Genomic DNA, 27,272 nt, shown 5'->3' with positions numbered 1-27,272 from the left:
ACCTCAGCCGCTTTAGTTTGCATTTTTCCATTAGTAATTTAAGAGGATTTTTTTCCATGTTGTTATTCCTTATATTTGACCGTTTAGCTATTCAGGAATGGATCTTAAAGTAAGCACCACATAACATGTTAACAAAGAATTTAACATATTTTATCTTATCTGATCCTCACAACAACCCTGCGAGGTAGGTGCTATTACTTTCCCCATTTTACAGATAAGGAAACTGAAGCAGTGCTACAATAACTTGCCCAGCTAGTAAAGGCTGGATTTGAATTCAGATCTTCCAGACTCCAGGTCCAATGCTCCGTGCACTGTAGCATCCCTAGCTTAGCTGCTTGACAACTTTGAATCAGTTCTATACATATATCTTGAGTAGGAGACCTTTAACCAGAAAAACCTGCTTGAGATTTTTTCCCCCATTTACCTGCTTCCCTTCTAATTTTAACATTTGATTTCTTTGTACAAAATTTTTTAAATTTTATAATTGTCTGTCTTATCTTCTGTGACCCCCTCAATCGTTTATGAATTCTTCCCCTATCTACACATTCAACATCTAATTTCTTCCTGGCTCCTCTAATTTATCATGTGATCTTTAAATGGAGGCCACGTATCCCACCAAAGCTTTTTGGGGCAGATGGTGCAAAGCACGGTACCACACAGGTATCAACTTAATTTGCCAGACTGTCACACAGGGAGCCTTCATGATGAACCACAGTCTCTGGATTGGTCAATATTATGCTACTGTTGTTTGCATCTGCGTACAGTGCACCCAATCTGTTTCGTTGGCCAACCTACCTTTCAGCCAGGACCAAATTATTTTCCTGATGACTGCTCTGCACTACAGTCTAAGATGTAGCATGGAGAGGCATCCTTCCTTTCCACTTCAATTACTGCCTTTGATAGTCCTGGCCTTTTGTTCCTCCATAAGACGTTTATTTTTTTCCCTAGCTCTATAAAATATTCCTCTGGTAGTTTAATTAGTACAGCATTAAATAAAGAAATTAATTCAGGCAGCAGTATTTTTATACTGGCTCAACCTACCCATGGGTAATTAACACTTCTCCAATTACTTAGGTTTGTCTATTTCTGTAAAAATGTTTTTATAGTTGGATTCATATAATTTCTAGATGTATATTAGTAGATTTACTACCAAACATTTTATAGCTTCTAGTTACTTACACTTACAATGAGCTCTTGCTGGATTTTACCAGTAATATACAGGAATATGTACAGGCATTCTGATTTGTTTCATGCAGACTTGTTTCATATCCTGCAACTTTGCTGAATTGTTTCAATTAATTTACAGTTGACTCTTTAGGGCTTTTCTTTTTCTTTGCGAGGCAACTGGAGTTAAATGACTTGCCCAGAGTCACACAGCTAATAAGTGTCAAGTGTCTGGTCTGAGACCACATTTGAACTCAGGTCCTCCTGACTCCAGGGCCGGTGCTCTATTCACTGCACCACCTAGCTGCCCCTAGGGTTTATAAAGTAAACAGTTCTATCGTCTGCAAAATCAGCATTTATAGATACTTGGAAGTTTTCAGCATTTGGACTTGATTTTGACAAGCACCAAACTACAGGATTAAAAAAGATATTGGGAGGCAATTTATTCCATCTATTTCCACTAAAACATGAAAAAAAACCATTAATTACATTTATTCAAAGATTATACTAGATCAGCCACAGACTTTTTAAAAAACCCACACCAAGAGAGCAAACTTCTTTCATGGAAATCCTAATTCTGAAGCCACACTGCAGCAATTGATGCCTGTGGGCTCCAAGGCTATGATAGTGGACCACGTTAGACAGGTCCTATAAAATGGGCCCAAAGTACATACTGTCTGGCTGCCATAAAGCTACTAGCTAAATCTGGAGAGCCTATCTTACAAGATGCCAACAAGGTGTTGGGCTACCATCAATTTACTAAAACAGAGTTGTGCTCTGTCATGGCAGTGGGACATGCCCATCACTGAAGATCCCTGAAATCTGTAATGATGGCCGACTATCTCCTTCAACTATTTAAGTAGAGGACAACGGGAATTAAATACAATGCAGTCAAGGATAATTAAGAAGGGATATTAGCTCCAACAGTCCAGACCATGAGCAGCTAGACCCAATATGGGTAGCTGGTACACATGAATCATCACATCATGCCAAAGGAACCCCTGATGTGGGATTCAAGTCATCCTTCTTTCTTCTCTTCTCTACCGGCCCAAACCTCCTATTTTTGGTCCTTATTCCACGTATTAACACTGAATAAAGAACTGTATGGGGAGGCAGAATGGGGTAAAAATATTGGTCAAGGAGTAAGCAATAAGACCTGGTTTTCCAGATGCTGACTGGCCAGCTCTGAGACCTTCCACAAATTGCTTGGCCTTCTTTAAGACTATTTCCTCAACTATAAAATGGAGATAATATTCTAGACACCATTTCCCTCAAAGGGTTGTAGTAAGGAGAATGTTTCACAAACTTTAAAGTGCCATAGAAATAAAAGCATTATAGTAAGTCAATGAGCTGCAATGTCATCAGTGAAAAGAGGAGGCACAGATCAGTAGTTCGGGAAGGCTAGTGCAGGCCCACCCTCCTCCAGGGTCATGCAGTCCCCAGGTCAGGGCTCAGACTTGACCCAAGTCTCCCAGTTCCTTGCAGAGTTTGTCTCCCTGGCTGTGCCTGGGGATGCTGTTTACACTTCAGATCACATGCAATTTTGAGAAGAATTTTCAGAAAATATTTTAATACAAAAACGTTTGTAAACTATTAACAATATTTGGGCTGAAGAATTGTTCACATCATTCCACTGGATGCTGCTGGCACAGCTAGAGAAACCGCATCAAGTTTTTCGCATCCCCCTCCCTCATTAAAACCAAAAGCTCCATGCTAATTCTTCAGTGGAAAGTTCATTGGCGATTAAAGGTATTCTCTTCTTTGCAGGAGTTTCCTGACTCTGAGTTTTCCTGATCCCCAAATAGAAAAATTGTACTCGGAAGTAACGTAAGGGATCTCTCCCTCAATCTTGGGCTGAAACACAAAGATATAAAGAGGAAAGATGAAAAGAAAACGCACACACACAGGATGCAGCGGGTCTTTACAGTGTGTTGCCACCTCCCTGCAGGGCAGCATTTGTAAGAGATGGAGAAGTCCCATGCAGCCATCTTACCAAATATCTGGCTCCCCGACCAAGAGGAGGGACACCTAGCTGGTGAGGGCTCAGTGGCAAGCCTGCCAAGTTCTTTCTGCAGCAGCCACAATGGCCCTCCCCAGCAGAGGCCCCTCCTGGTATGACAGAGGCCAGCCACTCCACTTTTTTTTGGAGGGGGCGGCATTCACATCAACCCCAACAGCAAATTCATTTGTAAGCCTTCAAGAGTTGCCTGAAGCAAATGATCATCACACAGCCTGTGGTAGTCAGAGGCGGAACCTGAATCCAGCTCTTTCTGACCCTGACAATGCTAGCCCTCCAGGTCACTGACATTCTGCAGGAGTGGCTCAAACGCCCACCGAATGACCCAATGACCCGATATGGTAGCTGTCACATTCTTAGAACGTTGGCCGGTTCTAATTCTCCAATTCTCTGCCACTGCTGTCAGAGCATGGGCTTCTCCACTCACCTCAATTTCTCTCCTTAGTCCTTCCCTTAGAGAAGCCCACTCTCATCTACCTGCCTGTTTTTATTCCCTTAACATTAACTTCAAGCTATAACACAAAGTTTTGAGATCAACATCCCAAATTAGACAGAATATTGTTTCTAATTTGTGTGAATGGAATCCACACCTCCCCTGCATCTCTTCACATTATCTGTAGCATGCCTCCCACTTTAACCTGGTCTAACTCTGGGAAAAATTGAGAGGTAGGTAAGTAAATGCTGTAGACTAGCAAATTCCTTCACAGACTGTACCTGGCTCTTGAAGATGCAATGAGGAATAGTAATATTTCCAATCATCAGACAATTCACATGTCTTAACTTTTCATGGGACAGAGGAGTCAGAACGTAGTACACTTTTTTCACCATGCTGATCCCTCGGATAATACCTTTAATATACAAAATAACAAGAATAAGAAGAATAACTCCATTCACAGAATGGTCTCAAAACCAACTGTTTAAAAAGACAGCATACTCGTTTAAAAAATGACAATGACTTTTTAAACCCAATTTAAATAGGGTACAGAATCTCTTAACTGATGAACTACAGATAACATTTTAAACACTATTCCTATCCATCCCTTTTAGTTAATTACATGAAAGCAAAATGGATTAAAACAAGGGCACTAGGCTGGTTCTCTCTTAAAAGGAACACTTGACAAACAAGACTATCGATAACTAAGGGAAACCCAGCTAGAGCAGAGGACACAAGTCCTCGTCTTTGGTGGCTGACTGCCTTGAGAACCAGGGCCTTGCTCTAAGTGGAGCCCACTGCATGCTGCCCTTGTCAGCCTCATCCCGGGTTCAGTCCTGGGCACCGTGGTTTAAGGACGACACTGACAGGCTGGAGACTGTCTAGAGGGCAACCAGGATGGTGAGGTCACAGAAGACCTGCACATACATACGCATGGTAATATTACTTTTGAAGGACAGAGGATCCAAGAAGGGTTAGAAGCTTTGTGTGGAGTGGACAACCCAGAAAAGGTCTTCATGCTGGGAGTGACAAGCCTGACTAGTGGGGAGCTAGTGCCAAGAAAAAAGAGGCCCCTCGCCACTCTCGGTCCAGGTGAAAGAACTGATGAACGAAGCCCTTTCCCAAGAGAGAGGCACCACAAGACAAGACCAAAGATGGGCAAAGGGGTGCCAATGAGAGGCAGTGACCCTGACCCCAGGGTCTGAGGACATTGTGGAGCAGACCATTAAAGGGATATGACAGCTGCTGAGCACCGTCCAGAATGAGTCGTGTCAAAAGAACCTGGCCTCAAGATCACCCGAGGGGCCAAGGGGAACGCTACAGACGCAGCTCACCTAGAGTTTAGCAAAGATTTTGCCCAAGTGTCTCAGACTCCTTGTGCATTAGCCAGAACGACAGACACGGATAAGCAGAGAGGATACAAGGAGTTAGAGGATTCAGAACTGGTGGCTGATCAGACTCAGAGCAAAGTTGGGAACAAATGATTCGCTATCAATGGGCAGGAGGTCTTCAGTGGAGGACCCCAGGGATCTACGCTTGGCCCTGTGCTGCTTCACATTGATCAATTACCTGCATAAAGGCAGAGAGGACACATGCATCCAATGTGCCACCAAGCTGAGAGGGTTAGCTACTACAGTGGATGACAGCCAGGATCCAAAGGGGCCTAGGCAGTCTAGAATATTGGGCTCAATGAAGCAAGATGAAATTCAATAGACATAAATGTAGAGTCTTGCTCTTGGGTACCAAAAAGACCAATTTCACAAATATAACACAGCAGAGACAAGGACAGGAGCTGTTCTAAAAGGATCTGGGGGTTTCAGTGGACTGCAAGCTCCAACTGACTCAGCAGTGTGATCAATATGGTAGCCAAAGAAGCTAAGAGGCTCTTGGGATCATCAGGAGGAGCCTGCTTCCAGGAATGTCCTCTGTCCTTATCTGACCTCATCTGGAATACTGAGTTCAGTTCTGGGCATCCCAGTTTAAAGGCACTGACAAGGCTGGAGAGCATCTAAACAGGATGAGAAAAGACCCGGACTCCACATCACAAGCACCTGCTGAAATAACCAGCACGTTCATCCCAGTGACAGATGACTCGAGGGGAACAGCACAGGGTCTTCAAGCGTCTGAAGGCCTGTCATGGGTAGGCAGGGCTGGATCTGTTCTGTTTGGCCCCAGGGTGCATAACCAGGAGCAAGAGGCAGAGACCGCAAAGAGGCAAACTCGAGTCTGGTGTCAGCGAAGATCTCCTCCCAAAAAGAAAGTCAGGAGATGGGGCAGCTCGCCTCGAATGGCTCAAGGCAGACACAGAATGTTATATGAGGTGGGATTCTTCCACTTGCAAACTGGCCTAGGTGAGGTCCAACAAATCTCTAATTTCATGAGGCTGTGAGTTTTCTATTGATGAGTCTGTCTCTATTTTAAAATGACTTATTCCTAATTACTTCACTCTAATACACCCGGTAACACAATCAGAAAAAGGTCCATTTTTTTCTCTATCAGTGAAGTGGTATGAACAAGTCCTGTTAAAGAAGCAGACATACTTTATGATGTCTTTTTCTTTCTAGGCTTAAAGTGAGAGTCATCTGGCAACCCACAAAGATGTACAACTTCCCCCTAAACATGACCCAGGAGATTAGCAGACTTTTATCATTTCACACTCAAAAAAGACGTTATTTGTTAAAACCAAGGCCATTTCAGTAATGAGCCAGAAAGATATCACCGTGAACTTACCAAACCCCACACAATCACAGACTGGATTGTCTGTAAGAAAAACTGGTCCATCACTTTTTTGTTTGACATCATCTAGTATCCTACAAAGACCAATCCAGTTGGCATTTACTGTATACATGGTATGAGTAGGAGCGACATCAGTGTGGATAACCCGGAGAGCAACAGAACTGAAAGGGACCTGGAAAATAAAGCCATTCTGTTAGCTCCACCCTGAAGTGGCAATTTCATTTTTTTAATTACCCTATTGGCTACTTAAACATGTTCTCAACACCCTCACTATAATTAATTGCAAACTGCTGCACACACCAGCCACCATTCTGTTGCGTTTAGTTGTTTAGTCTGAGGAACATAAAGAGTTAACACAGTTAGTGAACACCAGCAATCCTTGCTAACCTCACTACAGCAGGAAGCACAGGCCTTTCTGACCTGGCAGGAAACAAAACGGTGGTTTGAGGGCACTCTCAATTAGTGAAAGCACTGGGATGCTGTGAAAACACCTACTATTGCTAAATCTCCTAAATAACACACAACACAGAAACCATTTTTCTTTCCAAAAGCTCCCACTCATTTCTACAGTACTGTGATGGGAGAAGAACAGATCTAAGATGAACACATTCCCACCTTATGACTCTCAAGGTTCCCCAAGGTACCAGATGAAAATGAATCTCTTTTTAAAATGCTAAGTAGCTTTAAGGACATTCTGGACTCTTAAATCAAAAACGACTGGAACAGCTACTCACATTTCAGTTTCCAAAGGAGAAAAACCCTCTCCCTAATCCTAAAAGGCTACAGACTCAATGGCATGAGCAGATCAATCTTGGCTTTAGCATCACACGTCATTCTCCAACCAAACCATCTCTTAGAAACCAAAGTTTTAAGAAAAATAAATAGGAAACTACCTTCCAGATTTCCCTAAATCTCCTCAAAGAGCTGAACCTACGGAAACAAATCTGGAGCCAGCAAGGTCCTAGTAAAGCTATATCATGAAGACCAGTGGCCGAATCCAGATCCTAGAGAGCACCTCCCTCCAACAGGGGGAGCCTATGACTCCAAAAGAAAGCACTACACTAAGCGCGGAATTTCTTCAGACAATTATCAACTGGCTCAATTCCACACACAAACATTTTCCTGCTCGGTACCTAGTTTGGATAAACAGATCCATGCCCATTTCTCCCAGAGGTGTTTAAATTACCTGAAAGGGGACTAGATGGTGTAGTGGAAGAAAGGGTTTTGCCTCTGGTGGCTGTAGCAAAGCAAGGTAACCTAACAAGGCCATATCACGAAGAACAGGACTATGCCATTGCCTAAAAAATAAATCAGAATCGGTTAAGCAAAGACTGTGCAATTTTACCACAGGAAACTTTCACTTAGAATCAAGTATATAGTACATTTCTCTGAGGCTTATCATTTTTAAGATTTCTACCAGTCCCATCACAGAAGAGGCAGAAATTTTAAAAAACAAACAAAAAACCCTTTCCTACAAGTCCAAAGGTTCCAACCCAACAAAGGGAGCAAATGTTTTTGAATTTTTCGTTTAGATAATTATGGCTTTGAAAAAAGCTAATTCTTACATGAACCAAACTAATGCACCTAAGAAGCAGTTTTCTTACATCATATACCAAGATATGCTCCAAATGGCTACGTGATGGACGTAAAGGGTGATATCATAAATTAGAAAAGGAAGGAATGAATCACCTTTCAGCTCTATGAATAGGGATTAGAGGTCACATGCAAACAAAGAATACAGAGGATAGCAAAAAATAAAAGGAACAATATTGATTATTTAAAATTTAGAATTTTGCAGAAACAAAACAAATATAGCTAAAATTAGAAGGGAAACTGGTAACGGAGGAAAAAATCTTTGCATCAAGTTTCTCTTATAAAGATTTTATTTTCAAGATATACAGGAAATTCATTCAAATTTACAAAAAGAAAAACTATTATCCAATTGATAAAGGATATGAACAAGTATTTCTCAAGAGAAGAAATCTTAAGCTATCTAGTGCAATACGGAAAAAATGCTACAAAAGACTAATAATTAGAGAAATGCAAATTAAAGCTCTGAGAGCTTTCACCTCACACCCATTAGGCTGGCAAAGTTGGGGAAAAAAACCCAACAAATGTTGGAGGGGTTATGGGAAATCTAGTACATTAAAGCACTGATGCTGGAGCTGTGAAATGGTCCAGTTCACAGGAATAGTTTTATACCTCAAAGAGATCAAAGAAAAAGGAAAAGAACCCATACTGTACTATAAACATTTACAACAGCTCTTTTTGTTGGCGGCAAAGAACTGCAAGCAGGAGATGCTCATTAACTGGGGAACGACTGAACCCTAAATGGCATGTGAGCATGCTGGAACGGTACTGTGCTCTAAGAAATGATGAGAGAAAGGCTGCAGAGAAACCTGTTAAGACTGGTATGAACTGATCCAGAGTGAAGGGAGCAAAATAAGAACCACCTACAAAATACCAACACTGCAGAGACAAACAACTTCGAAACGCTTGAGAATTCTGAGAGAGAGGAGACAGGCACCAACCAAGGACTGAAACAGTGTCCCTGAGAGAGAGGAGACAGGCCAGACTGCAGACTGAGACAGTCATTTTTTTGATTTTGGCTGATGCAAGTATTGGTTTTACTTGACTATATATTTGTTACAAGGGTGTTTTGTTTGTTTGCTTTCCAAATGAGGTAGTGGGAAGTAGGAGGAGAAAATAGATTTTTAATTAAAAGAAAAAAATTAAGTTTCAAAAAAGAAACGAATCAGTCAACTGGGAAAAAAATCCTCCTTTCTACCAAATCGAAACATTTATTAAGTGCCTATCAAGTACCAGGCACTGTGCTAAGTGCTTCATAAAGAGTATTTCATTGGATCCTCACAACAACCCTGCAGGGTAGATTTTGCTATTATCTCCATTTTACAGCTCAGGAAACTGAGGCAGAGGTGAACGGACTTGCCTAGGGTCACATAGCTATTAAGTGTCTAAAGCTGGATTTTAACTCAGATCTTCCTCACTTCCAGGCCTGGCCCTCTAACCATCTTATCACCAACTGCCTCAAAAGAACCGCAAACTAAAAACCACATGAAAGAATATTTCAAGTCACTCACAAGAAAAATGTAAAAGCAAAATATCTCTGAGCTTTTACCTCACCCCCTTCCCTCTGTGATTATCTCCAATTTGTCCTACACTTATCATTTGAACCTATTTGAATGTTTTTTCCCCCTCCAATTGAATTGTGAGCTCCCTGAGGACGGGAACTGTCCTTTGCCTTCCTTTGTATTCCTAGCGTTAGCACATTAAGACCTGGCACTCGGTAGGCATTTAATAAATGCTTGTTGACGGGGCCCAGAAAATGAGCAGATGATGGAAGATAAGAATCGATATTAGAAGAGTTGTGGAAAGATGGGCACACAAATGGACCATTGGTGGAGCTATGCACTGATCTAATCACTTCCAAAGCAATATGACAGAATGCCCATGCCCTTTGGTTCCACTGTCTGCCAAGCACCCAAAGGAGGTCAACAATAAAATGGCCCCACAAATACCAAAATACTTATAGCAGCACTTTTTGTGGTAGCAAAGAGCTAGAAACAAAGTAGATGCCCAATGATTAGAATTAAATGAATTGTGGTACGTGAATATAATAGAATTTTACTGTGCACAGTGTATATAAAGAATACAAGTACAGGAAGATTTATATAAACTTAAACAAAGCAAAGTAAACAGAATGAGAAAAAAACATATATAACGACTTCAACAACGTAAAGAACAACAAAACTGAATTTTGTGAAATGAAAATGATCAAGCTTAGTCCCAAAGAAAAGATCAAAGGTATAACCTCTCCTTTAGCAAGGGGTAGCCTATGAGTGGGGAACACTGCCTACCAGGTTAGACTTGGGAGAGGTGCTGGGTTAGTTTTGCTAAATTGTTTTTTCCTTTTTTCTCCTTATAAGGGATGGTTCTCTGGGAGGTACTTCAGGAGGGATTTATTGGGAAACCAAGGTAATATAAAATCAAGATAACAAAAATCTACTTTAAAAAAAGAGCTGATTAGGGGCAGCTAGGTGGTGCAATGGATAGAGCACCAGCCTTGAAGTCAGGAGGACCTGAGTTCAAATCCAGCCTCAGACCAAACACTTGACACTTACTAGCTGTGTGACCCTGGGCAAGTCACTTAACCCCAACTGCCTTAAAAAAAAAAACCACACACACACAAAAAAGAGCTGATTATTCTACTACTTAAATATGTAAAACTGTGATGTAGGCACTTAGGAACTGTGGAGAGACAGACACCATTTTAACAAGTAAATCTCCAACACTGCAGAAAAGACCTAATTCTCAGGCTTAAGATGCCACATGTTTCTTACGTCAGTTGAGCAACGCCAGCACCAGCAAACTCAGACTGCACAAGCAGCAGTCTGTGTCCTGTTGAGGGAGGCTGGCTCCCTTCATCCGGATCCCCTGAACTCTCCGATTCGGTGCAGTCCAAGTGCCTGCTTCTGACTTTGGTGTTGCCTTTTGTCTGCAGACCCGCCATCCCCGCAGTGCACTCTGGGGTGAGCAGGGGCATATCTTGACACTGTTCAGAACTGAACTGAACAATATGAGTAGGGGCCTGCATTCGAATAAGGTCAATGAGGAGCAAAAGTCCATCACCTGGAAGAAAGGGGACCAAACAACTCCATTAAGTCAGGGCAACAGCTACTTATTCCACAGCTCTGATTCAGACGTGGAACAGTAGGCTCAGACAAGAGCAGCCATAACCCAAGGAACATGACACATGGTCAGACCTACCTTTCACCCAGCCCATCGTATTAATGATGAGAGGCGCTTCTCTCTGATAGGCACTGAAGACGTACTTCACAATCTCGGTGTATTTCTTACAGTCATCTTCACAAGAAGAATCACCATAAAAGACCATTTTTCGAGTTTTCCTTTGATGAGTGAATGGTGGCCCTAAGAAGATGAAAACGAGGATTACAAAACCCTTGCTCTCCACTACGGACATGCTTCGTCTTAATTGTCAAAAGAAATACTTATAACTACCTTTCCTGAAGTACAAGACATCAGTTTTTTGCAGCAAGAGCCTCACATTCACCTCATGATAATTCCATATTTACCTTAACATTGTGCTCAAAGGATGTCAGACAACCGGACACCTTATCTCTCATAACAGGTACAGACTATGCACAGAAGGGTTGGGTTACTTTTTTTCAAAGATTTTAAACATCGAATATAATCCAAGTTGTAAAATTCATATAAATGAATCATAATGACTGAAATTCATTCCATTAGTCAGAAAACTACCCACTGGTACTGAAGGTGGTTTCTTTTTTTTATAACAGAGAGAGGTGGCAGGCAAGGAAAATTCAACTCTTGAGCTACAGCAGTAAAAGGAACATCTGTCTTTGGCCTCTCATTTCTCTCTAAATTGGAAGTTCAGAAACTTATTTGGCCTACCACTCCCCCCTTTAAAAAAAATTACTCAGTACTCCCCTGGAAATCTACTTTCTTTAACCCTTTAATGTTTTTTTTTAAAATTTGCATCATTGCCAAAAAAAATTTTTTAAATGATGCATCTTAAATTTAATAATTTATTGTAAATTTGTAGGTTTTTTCCTGCATTGAAATTCTGATAATACAATATTGTATCATGTAACCATATAGTACGATATTGTAAACAAGTCATTACACGCACATATTCCAATGCATTCTGGGATTTCCCAACAATGTGCAAGATGCCAACACTTGCTTGTTAAGACTTGTCATCAGACTTGACCACTGATGGATTATAACTCGCATTTGGTGCGTTTATTCGGAAAATAATATAATCGCTACAACTTCAACCGTTACACAACAGGTGAAACATTATAAACGGTTTTTCAAAATTTTCTTCTCTTCTTTTCTTATGCTTCCACCGCCCCCTTATTTTTATTCAACACCCCCCAATTTGCATCTGAGGCTACTACCTCCCCCCCCCAGCCCTGATCATTCCAACCCCACCCCAGGGGGCAGTATCGCCCACTTTGGGAACCTACTCCCTAAATTTCTGCTTGGTCATCTGTTTTTATTTCATAGGTTGGCTGCTCTCTCTGACACAGATCACAGCCCCTCCAAGCCTCAATTTGCTGTGGCCCCCACAATAATGTGGAGTCTGTAAGCTTCACTGGGTTTTTCTTCAGATGAGAGACACACCATACTACAGAAGGATTGTCTAGGAAGACTTTCTAGCTTGGGACAGTCTGCCAGAGGTGAGGTTCTGCTAACAAAGCACAAGGTTCACTTTCAGGCCAGGATGAGACATTTAGCAGAATTAAAAGGGCCTACTTTCTCAAATTAAGACTACATCAGAGGGACAGAGAACCTTATCCAATGAATCTTAATAGTTAACTAAAGAACAGGAAATTGGACAGCCCAATAGATATAGAGCTGGGAGAGCACCTGAAGGTCATTCAGTCCAACCTCAACACTTTAGAGATGGAGAGAGCACAGTCCAGACAAGTGCAGTGATCTCCTCAGATCAGCCCCAGATCACAGAGGTAGGAAGAAGCAGGGCTTGGACACGAAGGGACATTCTTTGATCTCAAATTCAGTCTCCCTTCCACCATGCCACATGATCACAAAAGGCCTCTAGTCAATACATACCTGGGCACAGAAATGCCAACCAGCCTTCCTCTATCTGAAGCACCTATGACTGACACAGCCCCTTACACTTCTGCATAGCTCTAAATGCTATCCAGTTTTTCTATACATCAAACTATAATCTAGTCTGTGACAGGCTCTGATTCCCCGGTACTCCCACATCTGAGCTGGAAACGCAACAAGGAAGGCTAACCCTCTGAGGATGCTATCCCATCCCCCCTAAGCATTTCTTCTCTAGAATGACCCCAGTCCCTTCAATTTTGCTTGGAAATTCTGGTTCCTCTTTCCTCATCAGCCTCTAGCTTTGTCAATGTCCTTGCTAAAAGGCAGACAGATATACTAAAAATAGTGAACATATTAATGTCCTTGTACTGAAAATTAGATTATGCTGGGTAAGCATCTAATGACACTAATAAAAGGTAAGTCGGCTATCTATCCCAAGAAATAATGCGGTCTCTTGCCAGACGTTGGATGACCACTTTTCCAGGATGCCAAAAGTACAGGCTGGTCTAGATGGTTTCTAAGATCCTTTCTGATACTGCTCTGCCTGCTAAGAAGTGTGTCTGTGAGCATGCAGTGGGGATGAATCTTCTGTGTGACTACATTCGTTATCAATGGCCCAGTGTGCCTGTCGAGGACAGGTGAAAAGCATAGGAGCACTTGAATGTTGGTTAAACCCCCTAGGGGCATGGCCTTAAATTCCACTTCTCCACTCCTATCATACAGGCCCAAGGAGAGCAGGAGCCTGTCAAAATAAATTCTCATTCACTGTTTCCACTTCCATCTGTTAAGCAACTCTCAGACAAACAGACCTGTGATAAGAGCTTTAGGTAAACACCAAATGTTGAAGACAAAACACACATCCCTGAAACAACCAAGACAGTAACAAAGCAACACGTAAACATGCAAAAACAATGGAACATAAAATGTCTATCTAAACACTGAGTGAAAATGGAATAAAGGAGGGATAAGACAGTGGGGAGCCAGGCTTCATCAAAGACAGCTTTCTGGAGGCGAAGTTCAAGCTAGGCCTTGAAGAACACTGTAGATACAGACTAGTCTTGGACAAGCTGGATACGCATCAGGGCAGAGAAGTGATCAGAACTAGGGCAAGGAGGTACCCAGCATGGAGGCATTAGAATGATTTGATGGAGGTGGTAGTAGGGAGGCCAGGCTGGCTAGCTGGCAAGAAAGACTTTAAACGATTACTGTCATACATACCAAAAATAGGCTCTGTAACATTAGACAAAGAAACACAACCAGGAGGAGTGAATTCTGTCTGTCCTAGGTCACAATCCAAAAAGTCAACACAAGGAATACTGGGGGAAAAAAAGAAAAGAAAATCATTTCCATGTTAAAAGGACTAATTCAATTCTTTGTAATTCTACATAATGTCTGAATAGCATATTAACTCCTCAGTGTCAGGTACCAAAGACAGATCGTGACTCCTGAGAGCAGGAGGTTGCAATGCTTATAAAGAGGAAGAGTAAACACATGTACCAAATGCAATAAGCTCTAGTTCTCCCCCACTTGCCCTCCCTTCCCCCTCCCCATCCCCCAATCACATACAGAGAACGCTATGGCACTAGAACAGTAAAAATAATGAAATCCAAGAATTGTCAGTCTCCCTCACAACCTTCCTGCAGCTTTGACTGTCCCTAAGACTATTCCTGCTGTTTTCATTCATTAACAAGCATTTGTGCAAAACCTCTCAAACCAGCCATAACAGGCGTACCAAACAGCTTAAATGCTGTCCTTGTCCCCAAGACTTAAAAGAAGGCTCCCAGTGCCAAGGGCAAACCCCCTACAGAAGACGTATGGTTGTACAAGGACATAAACAACAAGGAAGAAGGGTGAATGGAATCCACGCTCCCCCGGTGCAGCCAGTCCCCAAAGGCAAGGACCCCAGATGCACCAAAATGAGATCAAAGCACAGGTGGACAAGAAACAAAATACCAACATCTCTCTCTCAGGACCAACAGCGGTGGAGAATTATCCTCAATCTACAGATGAGGTATCAAAGAATCACAGACTGAGTGCTGGAGAGGAACCTTAGAAGCCCTCCAGGATAACCCTTCATGGAGGCCCAGGGGACACCATGAAGTCTGCCCAAGGTCACTAGGTAAGTGGCAGAGCTGGGACTTAAACCCAGTGCTCTTTTCACTGCACCACACCTACTCTATCACTTAACCTGAAAGTCCTCATTAAAATAATTAATTTTAACAATTAACAGATTCTAGCAGTCCTCATACTCAAATTTAAACTGTTTATCCTTTCAAAGAAAAGCATTTTAAATCATCAGTAGAATCCCGTGAGGCAGGACCTGGGGTCAGCTGTCCAGGCCCTTTGCTGCACTCACCTGTTCAGCAGCTGGTTAATTAGGTATCGATTAAAGGTGGACTTGCCGATGCACTTTGGTCCACAAACCATGATGATAGGGCAACCATCAATTTCCTCTGGAAGGGAAACAAAACACACGAAACTCCTCAATGTGACAAGCTTTTTCATAGGAATCTTCTGAAGCTTTTGGGGGCCTACAATTAATCTTGTTAATTTATGAAAAGAATCAAAGTAGTCAATTTCAGCTCCTTACCACAACAGGCAGTGATTAACTCTTCTATCACTGAACTGCTACTCTCAGACAAGTGAAAGCCACTTTCTTCCTCACATTTCTTAATGCCAACAGAAGACATGGTTAACTGCTCAAGATTGAAGGATGATGACATCTCCTGTTTCTAAAGATGAACAATTTCAACTTTTAAAAACATTCTGAAATGCAAAATGAAAAGTATCAGAGACAAGTATGACTTTTATTTACATTCTCAACCTTTCTCGGTTTTTTTTTCCTTGTCATCATTTTCATGTCTCCTTTATCTTGCTGCTTCTATTCAACATATAGGCTGAGTGCATACTGACACTGTATGAAATTCGTTTTGTAAGAATCCTTATCTCTATAAATTAAAGTAACACACCTATATCTATCACAAGCCATGAAAATAGAGAACTCAGATTAAACACCTGCTAGGCCTGAACCCTAATAAGAGGCACAATGTTATCACAAGGGTCATTTGTTCATGAATGAATTATATCCTCCACTGGCTTGAAATTTCTGCTCTTAAGAATTACCCTCAAGAGGGGAGGATGGAAATGTGAATTTTAAATGGATTACAGAAAATTCTCCTGAAGGGGCAACATACTAGAATTTCGACCTTAGCTGATCGCCCAGTCACAGAATGACCTGAAGGGATGACCGTGACACAGTCTCAGCACTCCATCAGCTCCAATGAAATGTGACAAGGCTAGCCTGGTGGCTTCTAGTCCCCACATCACTCACCATCCTTTCCCACCTTCCTTCCTTGGCCCTAGCTGCTCCCTCCTAGGACTAAAACACATTCCCCCTCCTCACTTCTTCTCTTCCTTCAAGTCACAGCCCAACCACCACCACCATCTACATGGTCCCGTCCACCACTAATTATTTTGTATTTATTTTCTTTCAATGTATTCTGTACATCATAATCTAGGTCACCGTCTCCCATTACTGTAAACTCCTTGGCTACAGACTGCTTCACTGGTTGTACTTGGACGTGCAGCACCTAGGACAGCACCCAGAGCCAGCACAGGCCACTTCCACGAATGCCAGCAGAGACCCTCTACGGAAGACTTGGGAAGATGCAGACCAGAAGGGGAAGGGTGGCCGTGGCAAGATCTTCACACTCTAGGGAAGCATTAAAATACTGAGGCTTAGCTGACACAGACCCTGAGCACAGCAGAGTTCTGAGGGAGCAGGGAAGGGAAAAGCAAGTACAGTAAGAAGATGCCCTGGGCAGCCAAAGTGGACGCTGAAGACAGGTAGGTCAGCAGAGTGAGAGCACTGGGAGGAACAGCAGGTATGAAGGGCCAGGCTTGGCCTGGCTTATCCCTTCAGCTCAGTGGGCCTCGAGGACAGCAACTGTAATCACTCCCCAACGTTAACACACCGATGTTTCTTTTACTCAAAACTAAATTTAACTGGAGACAAACTGCTCTAGTGTACTAAGGAGGAAGAATCTGAAAAGCTACACTATCAGTGGAAAACTTGGGAAGACAGCAAAGAGGAATAAAGAATAAAAGGAGATGCCACAAAATGAAAACAGAAGGGCAGGCAGGAAAGGGAGGGCCTGGACTTCCGTGACTTCACTGATCCAGGGAATTCCTGGATGAGAAGACTCCCTCCCTACCGAGGCAGATGGGTGAGGAGGTGACTGGCCCAGGGCCACGAAGGCAGGGTGTCAGCATCGAGAAGTAAACTAAGGGAGCTCCCTGGCTCCAGGCTAGCTCTCTTTACAGAGGAAAGGACCAAGGAAAAGAAATGACCAAACCAGTCTCAGAAACTACTTGCCACTGTGCTAAGCGCTGAAGACACAAGGGAGAGCAAAAACAGTCTCTGACCTCAAAACTCATATTCTAACAGGGGAAACAACACATAAAAAACATCTGCCATGCAAGACATACAGAGTACAAATGGAAGACTGTAACTTCAGAGGGAAAGGCATTCCACAGAAGGTGGGAAGCCAGGCCATGGAGGCGAGGAGGGAAAGCGTGCAAGGCACGGAAGAGGGATATGGCAGAGCCAGGGCACGGAGGCAAGAAGGCCAATGCTGTCAGACAGTGGAGGTCACTCCACTCCTCTCCAGGCTCTGCTCCTGACTCTCTGAGCTTCTTTCTCCAGGAGCCTTTGGAGAGAACGGTGGATCTGGTGTCAGGAGTTCAAATCCAGCCTCACAGACTCTGGGCAAGTCATCTCATGCCTGTCTGACTCAGTTTCCTCAACTGTAAAATGAGGATAATAACAGCACCTACCTCCCAGGGTGGCTGTGAGAATCAAATAGACCGTATCTGTAAAGGGCCTAGCACTGAAAACACACTTGCCTCTTTCCTCTCCTCCCTCCCTTCTTCCCTCTCCTCTGACTGTTCAATCGTTCCTGGAGCTTCCCTTTTAGGGACGGGCCCGGGTTGGCCATCTCTCCTTCAGCTCCCTTTCACCTCCCCCCCCCCCCCCCCCCGCTAGAACGGAAGCCCCCTGAGGGCAGGGCCTGTCTCCTGCGGCTTCCGTCTGTATTCCTAGTGCTTAGTCCAACGCCTGGCACTCAGCAAGGGGCTAAGAAAGGCTTGCTGAATTGTGGCATATGAATGCAATGGAACACTATTGGGCTGTAAGAAACGATGAGCAGGCCGACTTCAGAAAAACCTGGAAAGACCTGTATGGTCTGAGGCCGAGGAAAGTGAGCAGAGCCAGGAGAACGCTGTACACAGTAACAGCCACGTTGTGCAATGACTAATATCGATAAAGTTAACCCTTCCCAGCACTACGAGGATCTAAGACATCTCCAAAGGCCTCATGATGGAAAAATTCTGCCCACGTGCAAAGAAAGAGCTACGGAGTCTGAATGCAGATCGAAGCACACTATTTGCTATTTTTTTCCCCTCTTCTGCTAAGTTGTGTTTCCCCTTTCTGGTGGTTCCTCCTATTGGTTCTAATTTTTACTTACAACATCACTAATCTAAAAATATGTTTAAGAAGAATGAACATATATCGCCTATATCAGATTGTGCGCCATCTTGGGGAGGGTGGTGGGGAGAAAAATTTTAAACTCAAAAGCATATGGAAGTGATTGTTGATAAATCAAAATAAATTAATTTAAAAAAAAAGAAAGAAAGGCTTGCTGACTTTGCTGTGGCCCAGGGAGTGAGTATAAGACTGCAAAGACAGGAAGGAGCCAGCTATCGAAGGGCTTAAAAGGCCAAAAAGAGGATTTTACATCTGATCATAAAGGTAATAAGCCTCTGCTTCTGAAAAATCACTTTGGCAGATGAGTGAAGGCTGGATTAGTGAGGAGAGAGACTGAGGCACCGAGGCTAACCAGCAGGTAGAGGTGATGAGGTCTGCACCAGGACGAAGGCTGTGCGAGTGGAGAAGAGACAGAGGTGAGAAAAGCTGTGAAGGTAAAACCAATGAGGGGAAGAAGGGAAGAACATGGGTGAGGGAGAGTCAGTAGTCAAGAATGACTCCAGAACTGTGAGCCTGAGTGACCGTGAGGATGCTGGTCCCATGGACAGTAATAGGGAAATTCAGAAGAAGGGAGGGTTTGGGGGCTAAGAATGAGTTCTATACTGAGTCTGAAACGTCTGTGGGGCATCTAGCTCCACACGTCCCGGCGGCCACAGGTGACGTAGGACTGGAGCTCAGACAGACTAAGATATCATTACGTAGATCTGGGAGCCACCAGCCCAGAAATGCCAACCGAGCCCATGGGAGCTGCTGAGACTGCAGAGCAAGATGTTCTGGAGCAGGAGCTCCTAACTGGAGCCTGTGAATGTTTCACTGATATCTCGACAGCTATGCTTCAATATCAGCGGATTCCTCGAGAAGCCTCTGCATTTTATTTCACGTATTTAAAAACAGTATCATGAGAAGGGACCCAAAGTTTTCACCAGAGTGACTGCCACAGGCGGCTGCGACAAAAACGGCAAAGAACCTCGGGGAGGAAAGAACAGAAGAAGGCTCAGGACCAAGCCCTGGGGGACCCCCAAGCTTAGCGGGATGATGGGATGACCTGTAAGAAGAGCCGACAAAGGAGACTGAGGGAAAAGTCAGGTAGAGTTACCACGCCAAGGGCCCTCAAACAGCACGTTCAATCGATGTCTTGTCCCTCTAACCCACTGGTCGCTGACATCAGTCGGGCATTCCTTCACACTAGTGTCTGGTCTCTCCCTAACACGACCATGAGTGAGCGTCCCTTGGGAAAAGATGACAGGCCTTTCTTTGAGGAGAGCTGGCTCCACCAGGCCAGACGGGATACCACTCTATAAAGTAGGTAAAGAACACTACCTTTCCTGAGAAAAGGTGAGAAAAAGCTGGATAGCTCAGGATGAAGTCTGCAGCAGGGGTCTCCAGACTCTCTAGCAGGATAATGGAACACATAGGAGAAAACTGTTTTATCACATGAAAAGCGTTAGCTGCAAAAAGAACAAAGCAAATTACTTCAGAAGTTGTCATTCGTCTACATCTACAGGACAAGATCTCCTGCAGCGCCATTTCCCAAGCTGGACTGACACCCCCCAGGAGGTAAACAGTAGCTCACACCTCTCCGTCCAGGCGATGCCTGCCTCAGAACCACTTCGTCTGCCCTAGCACCAAATGCCTGGCCCATTTCAAAAGCCCCAGGTCTCACTTCACTCCAGCCCGCTCGCACTGAACTTGTCAAAAGGGTTTCTCTTAAGCACAGGTCTGACCATGTCAATCCCCCTCCTAACTCAGTTAACTCCAGTGACTTCCTACCACCTCCAGGGTCAAGTATAAAACACTCTTGACATTCAAAGCCCTTCATAAGCTGGCCCTTCTACCTTCTTGGCTTCTTACACCTTCCTCACCCCCACACACTCTGCCACCCTGGCTGTTCCTCATGAGGCACTCCATCTCCCACTCTGGGCTTTTTCAATGGCTGTTCCCCATGCCTGGAATACTCTCCCTCCGATATCCATCTCCTGGCTTCCTTCAAGTCCCAGCTAAATCCCATCTTCTCTATGAGAAGGAAAGAATGAAGCAAACCAGTGCGTATTAAGCACTTACTATGTGCCAGAAACTGGGCTGAGCACTTTACAAACATCTCATCTGAGCCTCACAGCAGCACTTCAGAAGTAGGTACTATTATTATTACCCCCCATTTTATAGATGAGAAAACTGAGGCAAAGAGAGGTTAAGTGATTTCCCACAGATAGTAAGTGTCTGAGGTCAGATTTTAACTCAGTCGTCCTGACTTCAGACCTGGCACTCTGTGCATTGTGCCTCCTGGTGATCTTTCCTAATCCCCTTGTAGGCTTTTAGGCCTTTCCTGTCTTTACCTTCTTTAATTTATCCTGTCTATATCTTGTTTGTACATATATCTCCTCCATTAGACTGAACTCTTGGAGGGCAGGGACGGTCTTTTACCCTTCTTTGTATCCCTAGCACTTAGCCCAGTGCCTGGCACGCAGCAGGTGCTTAATACATGCTTATAATTAATACTGACTTCTCCTATAGCCTTCTAAGTGCTCTCCTTGTCTCCTTCTTCTCTTCTCTCCAATTCATCCCATACTCACCTTTCTACAATACGTTCTGGACAAGTCATTCATTTCTCTGTTCCAAAAACCTTCACAGCCTACTGAATTAATTAAGAGCTAGTCTGCTCCCTGGGACCCATCACAGCATGGCTCCCATCTGTTTTCCCAGCCTAAAAGCCTGCTGCTCTTCGACTAATACCCTGCCCTTTGGCCAAGCCACGCTGCTCACTGCTCATTCCAAGAACCTGGTTTCCCATTCTTATTCCCTCACACGTCTCCTTTACCTATAATACCTTTTGGCCCAGCTGAAATGATGCCCACCCCCAGCTCCTCAGTAAACATGGTCTCTAAAACCAGGCTACAGCTTTCAAGGTATTTATCATATGCCAGGTTCTATCAGTCACCTGTGTACCTGGGACCTGGGCACCCTCCCTTGTCCTTCACCCCCATGATAAGCACCAAGAGGGGCAGAGGCTGTATCTTACTTGACTTTGGATTCCTCAGGGCCTAGCACAGTGCCCTGCACATCTATATACATGCTCAATTTATATTTGAGGAATGAATAGTGATAATTCTGCAATCTTTTAATTACCTGAAGAAAGATGATCTTTGATCAAAGAGCGGACTTCCAGTTTCATATCCTTTAGGGTTTTGTCTGGCATGGAGTAGCTAATTGCTTCAATAGTTAGGGCACAGTTGGTGTGGGGAGAATAAAGATCATAGGCTGGCTGGCCCTGGCTGATGATAAAACCAAATACCTGCACTCGGCCATAAAGACAGGTCATCCGACACTTCCCAGTGAAGGTCAAAGACTAGCAGGGGAAAGAGAAAAGAAAAGAAATTTAAAGATTATAAATTTGGAGACCAACTATCAAACAATTACAAAGTTTTAAAGAACTCATTTACCACCATGTTATCTAAGGAAGGATTAATTTCTAAGCACCAAGAAAATAAGGACTTGGGAGCAGGAAGGGACTTGGGATTGTCTTAATCTAAGTCCATGAACTTTTTTTTAAATTTTTTTTTTGCTTTTAGGCAATTGGGGTTAAGTGACTTGCCCAGGGTCACATAGTAGAGTCCATGAACTTTAAAAAAATTTTTGTAACTGTACAGCAATATAATAGGTTTCCTTTGTAATCCTAAGTATTCTATTTAACGAATTTAAAAACATCCTCCTGAAAAGCGGTACATATGCTTTACCAGAACACCCCAGGGTTAAGAAGCTCTGATCTACTCTATTCACCTCATTACAGAGCTGAGAAATGGGGCTCAAAAAGTTGCCATGGGGGACCATTTCCCTTGTCCCCTCCTCCAGGCCATCCTGAATCCATCCTGGCTGGCCAGGGGGCAGGAAGGCAAGAGGAGAGAAAGAAGCTCTTCAACAAGCACTTATTCAGGGCTTCCTATGTACCAGAAACCACCTTCCCCCAGTCGTTGGACTGCTCACAGGGTTTGGATGAGATGAGAGTCAACAGCTCCATTCCCTCCTAGGAGATAAAGGGCCACTGCCACTGTCCTACTGCTATGCCCAGAATTTACAGCCTTGCTGCTCATCTACCCTCATACCCTCCAAGACTTTCCATCGGCCTTGTAGGTGAACTTTGTTTTACAAGGTGAGAGCTCTGAGAGCAGGGAGCTCTCTGATTTTTCTATTTGTAGCCTCAGCATTCAGCACGGTGCCTAGTAAATGCTTTTAATTCACTGACTCACCCATTTGGTGATCAACGTCACACAAGCGGTGAGCAGCCAAACTGGTCTTCTGTCCCAAATCTTCTTACTCTAGATGATGGGTTCTTTCCACTCTAGGATCTCCCAGGGAAGGGCAGCCTACTACAATCTCTAGGGCAGTGGTTCCTCCTCTTTTCTGTGACGTAAATCCCTTTGGAACTCTGGTGAAACCTAGGGACCCCTTTTCAGAAGGTTTTAAAATGCATCAAATACAAAGGTATAAAGGAAACCAGTTATATTGAAAGTAATCAAACTTTTTTTTAAAAGTTGACAGGTTAAGACTGTCTGCTCTAAGAGAGCTATGCCTCTACATCTAGTGAAGACTCCAAGTTCTTAACTGAAGCCAATCAGGCTGTGGTGAGATACTGACAAAAGATAGTCTCCAACACACTCTCATTCTATAGAGAAAAGCAACATCTACATGAATGGGGAATACTGTTAGCCACTAAAAAAAAAAAAAAGCAATCCAACCAGCTAATGGGGGACTATGCCATCGCGAGCGCTAAACAAACTAGTCAAAAATAGCATGTCTTCAATTTCAGATCATATATTTGGAATCCGGACATCAGAAAACCTTGTTTTAAAAAAGGAACTTCCATTGCTGGAAACCAGCATGGTGTAATACAAAGAGTACTGAGCCAAGACCCATACGTACTAGGCTCCACTCCACAACTGTATAAGCTTGAACAAGCAAGTTTCTTAGCATCCTTGGTGACTAGCTGCCACCTCTGTAAGATGCTTTTGAGGGACCAATGTCCCTTCCGGCTTAATATCTACGATGGTTCATCTCTAAAATCAATCCTTTTCCATTCCAACAATCATTTCCCAAGCACGGGTCCTGTGGCCCACGACTGGTCCCAGCTGGGCTGAGGACCCTGGCGTGGAAGGCCTAGCGATGTCATCGATTCACCGGGTTTTAAAAGGTCAGCCCTCTCACTCGGACAAAGACCGAGCCCTGGAGAGGTGGAGAAGCAGTTACTGAGTATCAAAGCCGACATCTAAACCCAGGCCTTGTTAATTACACTACAACTTGTATGCCTTTTGTTTTTTGTTTTCTTTGTAAAAGCTCCTCTGTTTCTGGTGGGTGAAAACATTGTTTCCCTTTGCTCCCCTTAGAGAGATCCAGGTCAGGAAAACTGGGTCCCAGGTGGCCAGAGAAAGGACCTGGAGATTATCGCTCAGGGGTGGGGAACCTGTGGCCTTCTAGGTCTCTGGGTTCAGCCTTTTGACTGAGTCCAAGTTTTACGGAACACATCCTATTATCAGTTATCACTAAATTAAAGGGGCGTGAGAACCGAACTCAGGACAGGAACGAAGGCCAGCTCAGATCGGCGCATCCCCCCGTGGGCTTCTGCTTCCCCGGGTGTAGGCGGGTAGGGTGGGCTGGAAGGAGGGTCTCCGGGCTACCAGAAATACACTAGCTTCAGGCGCCCCTTCCCCCGGCTCTCCCGGTCAGTGTCACTTCTGTACGGGAGGGGGTGGTGCTGGAGGTCTGGGGGAGGGAACTGTTTCCGTCCCGCCGATCACAGCCGGTCTACATCCTATAGGTCTCCGTGGGCCGGGCCGAGTCCCTGCCCCGCGAGCCTCAGTTTCCCCCCGCCCCCAGCCCCGGGGCTGACCTGCGCGTGGCTCAGCAGCATCAGCAGGCCGGCCTTGCCCCGCACCACGAAGGGCTCGCTCTGGCCGGGCGCCCGGGGCGGCTCCTCGGGCCCATCGGACTCGCCGCCCGCCTCGGGCCCCGGCGCGGGCACGGGCGCCGCGCGCTCCCCCGCGTCCTCGTCGTGCTCGCGCCTCGACCGCAGCTCGCGCAGCTGCCTCCACTCGCGCTCCTCGCGCTCCCGCCGCTCGCGCTCGCGCTCGGCGCGCTCCCGCCGCCGTGCCTTCTTCTTCTTCGCCTTCTTCTCCCGTGCGCTCCACTCGGCTCCCACCACCACAGCCTCCGCCGCTTCCTCCTCGTCGAGCCAGGCCACTCCGGCCGCCTCGGCCTGCTGCAGACGCAGCCGCAGCCGCCGCTGGCTCCCGACGGCCAAGGAGCGGGCCCGGCGCCGCGCCCGGCGGCCCACGCCCAGCGGGGAGCGGGCCCGGCGGAGCCGGGTCCAGCCCAGGCGGTTGGAGCCCTCCTTCCCGTACACCATCACGTCGGCCATGCCGCGCCCGCCGGCTCCCGCCGCTCCCTTCGCTCCCTTTCCTTGGCACCTCTCGCGAGAAGTGGCCAAGCTCCTTCCTCTTCCGCGCCCGAGGGTGTCATGGGAACGGAAGCGCCGGGCCTCCGGGCCCGCAGGCGCCCCCGCGTGGACCGCCGGCGCGGCGCGTATGCGGCGCAGGCCTTCCCCTCGCTCCCCCTCCCCCGCCTCCGGATGCGGTCTCCCACCTGGCTCTCGCGCTCCCCCCCGCCCCAGGCCCCGGAACTGACGGGCCGAACCAAAGCAGGAGCTCGTTTGCATGCCCTTACTTTGCATACATTTGTCTTGTAGCCCAGGGGAGGAGGAACCTGGGGGACTAGGGGAGAGGGGGCGGGCACGGAAAGCGGAACGACCCCGAGTTTGCCCCTGCCCGCAGGCCTTCTAACGATTTCTGTAGGCCCCGTGCGCCCCAAGTCGAACCGCAACTTTGAAGGCCCAGGTGAAGGCTCCCAGAGGAAACTGGACATACCGAAACACAGACGGACATTGACTACCCAAGTCCATGGGGCCCTGGGGTCAGGCCTGTGCCCCATCTACCCAAGAGGAGGCCTGGGCTGTCTGAAAGACCTGAGTGCAAATCCTTCCTCTAGCAGCAGGCCGACCTTGGACAAGGAAGACATTTGACCAATTGCCTGCCTCACTTTCCCCATCTGTAAATGGAAATAATAAAAGCATCCAAGGTTGTTGTGAGGTCAAAGAAAGAAAAAGTGCTTGGCACATAGTAGGCGCTTAATAAATGCTTATTGCCTTCCTCCACTAAGAGGTTTTTTGTTTTTATTTTTCCAGGTTAGCAGAGGTGGTAGCTTGTGGAGAAAGCCCTGGAGTCAGTCAGGAAGATAGAATTGTTGATGATGTAAAGCGTTTAGTTGACTCTAGGTTGAGTGGATTTGAGGATAAGAAAAATGAGATGAGATAAGAAATTTCATGGAGCCTACAGCTAATAGGGAATATATCACAAGCACAGATAATTCATACTAGAGGATACCTGGCTACAATAGATAGTATGCTGGCCTTGGAGTCAGGCAGACCTGCATTCAGATATCGCCTCTAAGGCGTGCTATACCAGAAGTGCTCAAAAAAGCCATAGATGATTGAGGGTGGGGAAGGCAGGGGTTCTTAACTTTTGGGGGGCCACGGATCCCTTTGGCAGCCCGATGAAGCTTATGGAACCTTTATTAGAATACGGTTTTTAAATGCATAAAATAGAATGTATAGGATTACAAAAGAAATAAATTATATTGAAAGTTATGAAAACATTAAAAAAAAAAGTTCACAGATCTAAAGTTAACCTAACCAGGCTGAGGAATTCAAAGAATTATATAGATTGGGCAGCTAGGTGGCGCAATGGATAGAGCTCTGGGCCTGGAGTCTCAAATCTGGCCTCAGGCACTTACTAGCTGTGTGACCCTGAGCAAGTCACTTCAACCTGTTTGCCTCAGTTTCCTGATCTGTAAAATAAGCTGGAGAAGGAAATGGCAACCCACCCAGTATCTTTGCCAAGAAAACCCCAAATGGGGTCACCAAGAGTTGGAAGCGACAGAATAACAACATAGATTTAAAGCTCTGAGAGACCTTTGAGGCTAAAATCAACCCCCGTATTTTACAGATAAGAAAACTGAGACAGAGAAGTTAAGTGCCTTCCTTAGAGATTTGAACCCAGGTCTTCCCTACTCCAAGTCCATCGTCCACAGTAATACACTGCCTCTCTCCCTCCAAGAAGTCCCCAGGCTCCAACCACAGCTCCTTTCCCTATTCCCATCTAAGTGCAATAAAGAGGTGCAGAGCAATGTGATCTGTGAGAACCGCCTTGGGAGGATGCTTAGCGAAGGATCTGTTGCTCTAGTTCCAATACAGAGTAGGGTAAACCCCCAGCTAAACTATACAAATGGGTTCTTTTAATGCAACCTCCCAGGGTTTAGCAAAACTGGCACAACAAAAACTCCACCACACCCTTCCTGATCTAAATCCACAATTGTCAAATGAGAGGCAGTGGGTGCCACCTGTCTGAGGCAAGGACAATTCATCCTCTCATTTGCCCCAAGAGCACCCCTTGGGTTCCTATGCAGAACCACAAGCCAGGAAGTCCAACTCAAGCATTTTAGCTGCCGGACTTGGGTTTTGTATATCATATCCAAGGCCCGCCCCTTTCCAAAGCATAAAATTGAGGAGGATGAGGTTGGAGCTCCAGATTCTGCCTATTTCAATCATCCTGAGCTTGCAGGACAGGAGCACCTCTGACATAAAGAGGACAAGCAGAGCTAGATTGCCCATCTGAGCAGCATGTTCTATGTTAAAT

General features: G+C 45.1%; 1 protein-coding gene across 1 annotated transcript; it reads right to left on the bottom strand.

Annotated features, from left to right (window-relative positions):
- Positions 1–128: 128 nt before the first annotated feature.
- Positions 129–25,480, bottom strand: NOL9 (nucleolar protein 9). Its single transcript, XM_020971758.2, has 13 exons — positions 25,446–25,480; positions 24,413–25,292; positions 21,658–21,877; positions 19,855–19,982; positions 15,580–15,721; positions 15,346–15,442; positions 14,208–14,305; positions 11,139–11,300; positions 10,712–11,000; positions 7,537–7,648; positions 6,345–6,522; positions 3,896–4,029; positions 129–3,018 (listed from the first exon to the last, which is right to left on the bottom strand). Exons 1-13 carry the CDS (start codon positions 25,478–25,480, stop codon positions 2,908–2,910), a joined length of 2,586 nt encoding a protein of 861 aa, XP_020827417.1. The 3' UTR covers positions 129–2,907.
- Between the last annotated feature and the right edge of the window lie 1,792 nt (positions 25,481–27,272).

This window comes from Phascolarctos cinereus, unplaced genomic scaffold, assembly GCF_003287225.1.
Source record: "Phascolarctos cinereus isolate Bilbo 61053 unplaced genomic scaffold, phaCin_HiC Scaffold_726;HRSCAF=1367, whole genome shotgun sequence".
Classification (NCBI taxonomy): domain Eukaryota; kingdom Metazoa; phylum Chordata; class Mammalia; order Diprotodontia; family Phascolarctidae; genus Phascolarctos; species Phascolarctos cinereus.
Note: the sequence above shows the minus strand (reverse complement) of the source record. Positions and strands in the feature narration are given on the sequence as shown.

Coding starts and splice junctions, on each gene's coding strand:
- NOL9 (XM_020971758.2), bottom strand. CDS start 25,480: ATGGACTTGGGTAGTCAATGTCCGTCTGTGTTTCG. Junction 15,722..19,854: donor CTCACCTTTTCTCAGGAAAG/GTAGTGTTCTTT, acceptor GTTCATCTTTAG/AAACAGGAGATGTCATCATC. Junction 15,443..15,579: donor GTTAATCACTGCCTGTTGTG/GTAAGGAGCTGA, acceptor TTTCCCTTCCAG/AGGAAATTGATGGTTGCCCT.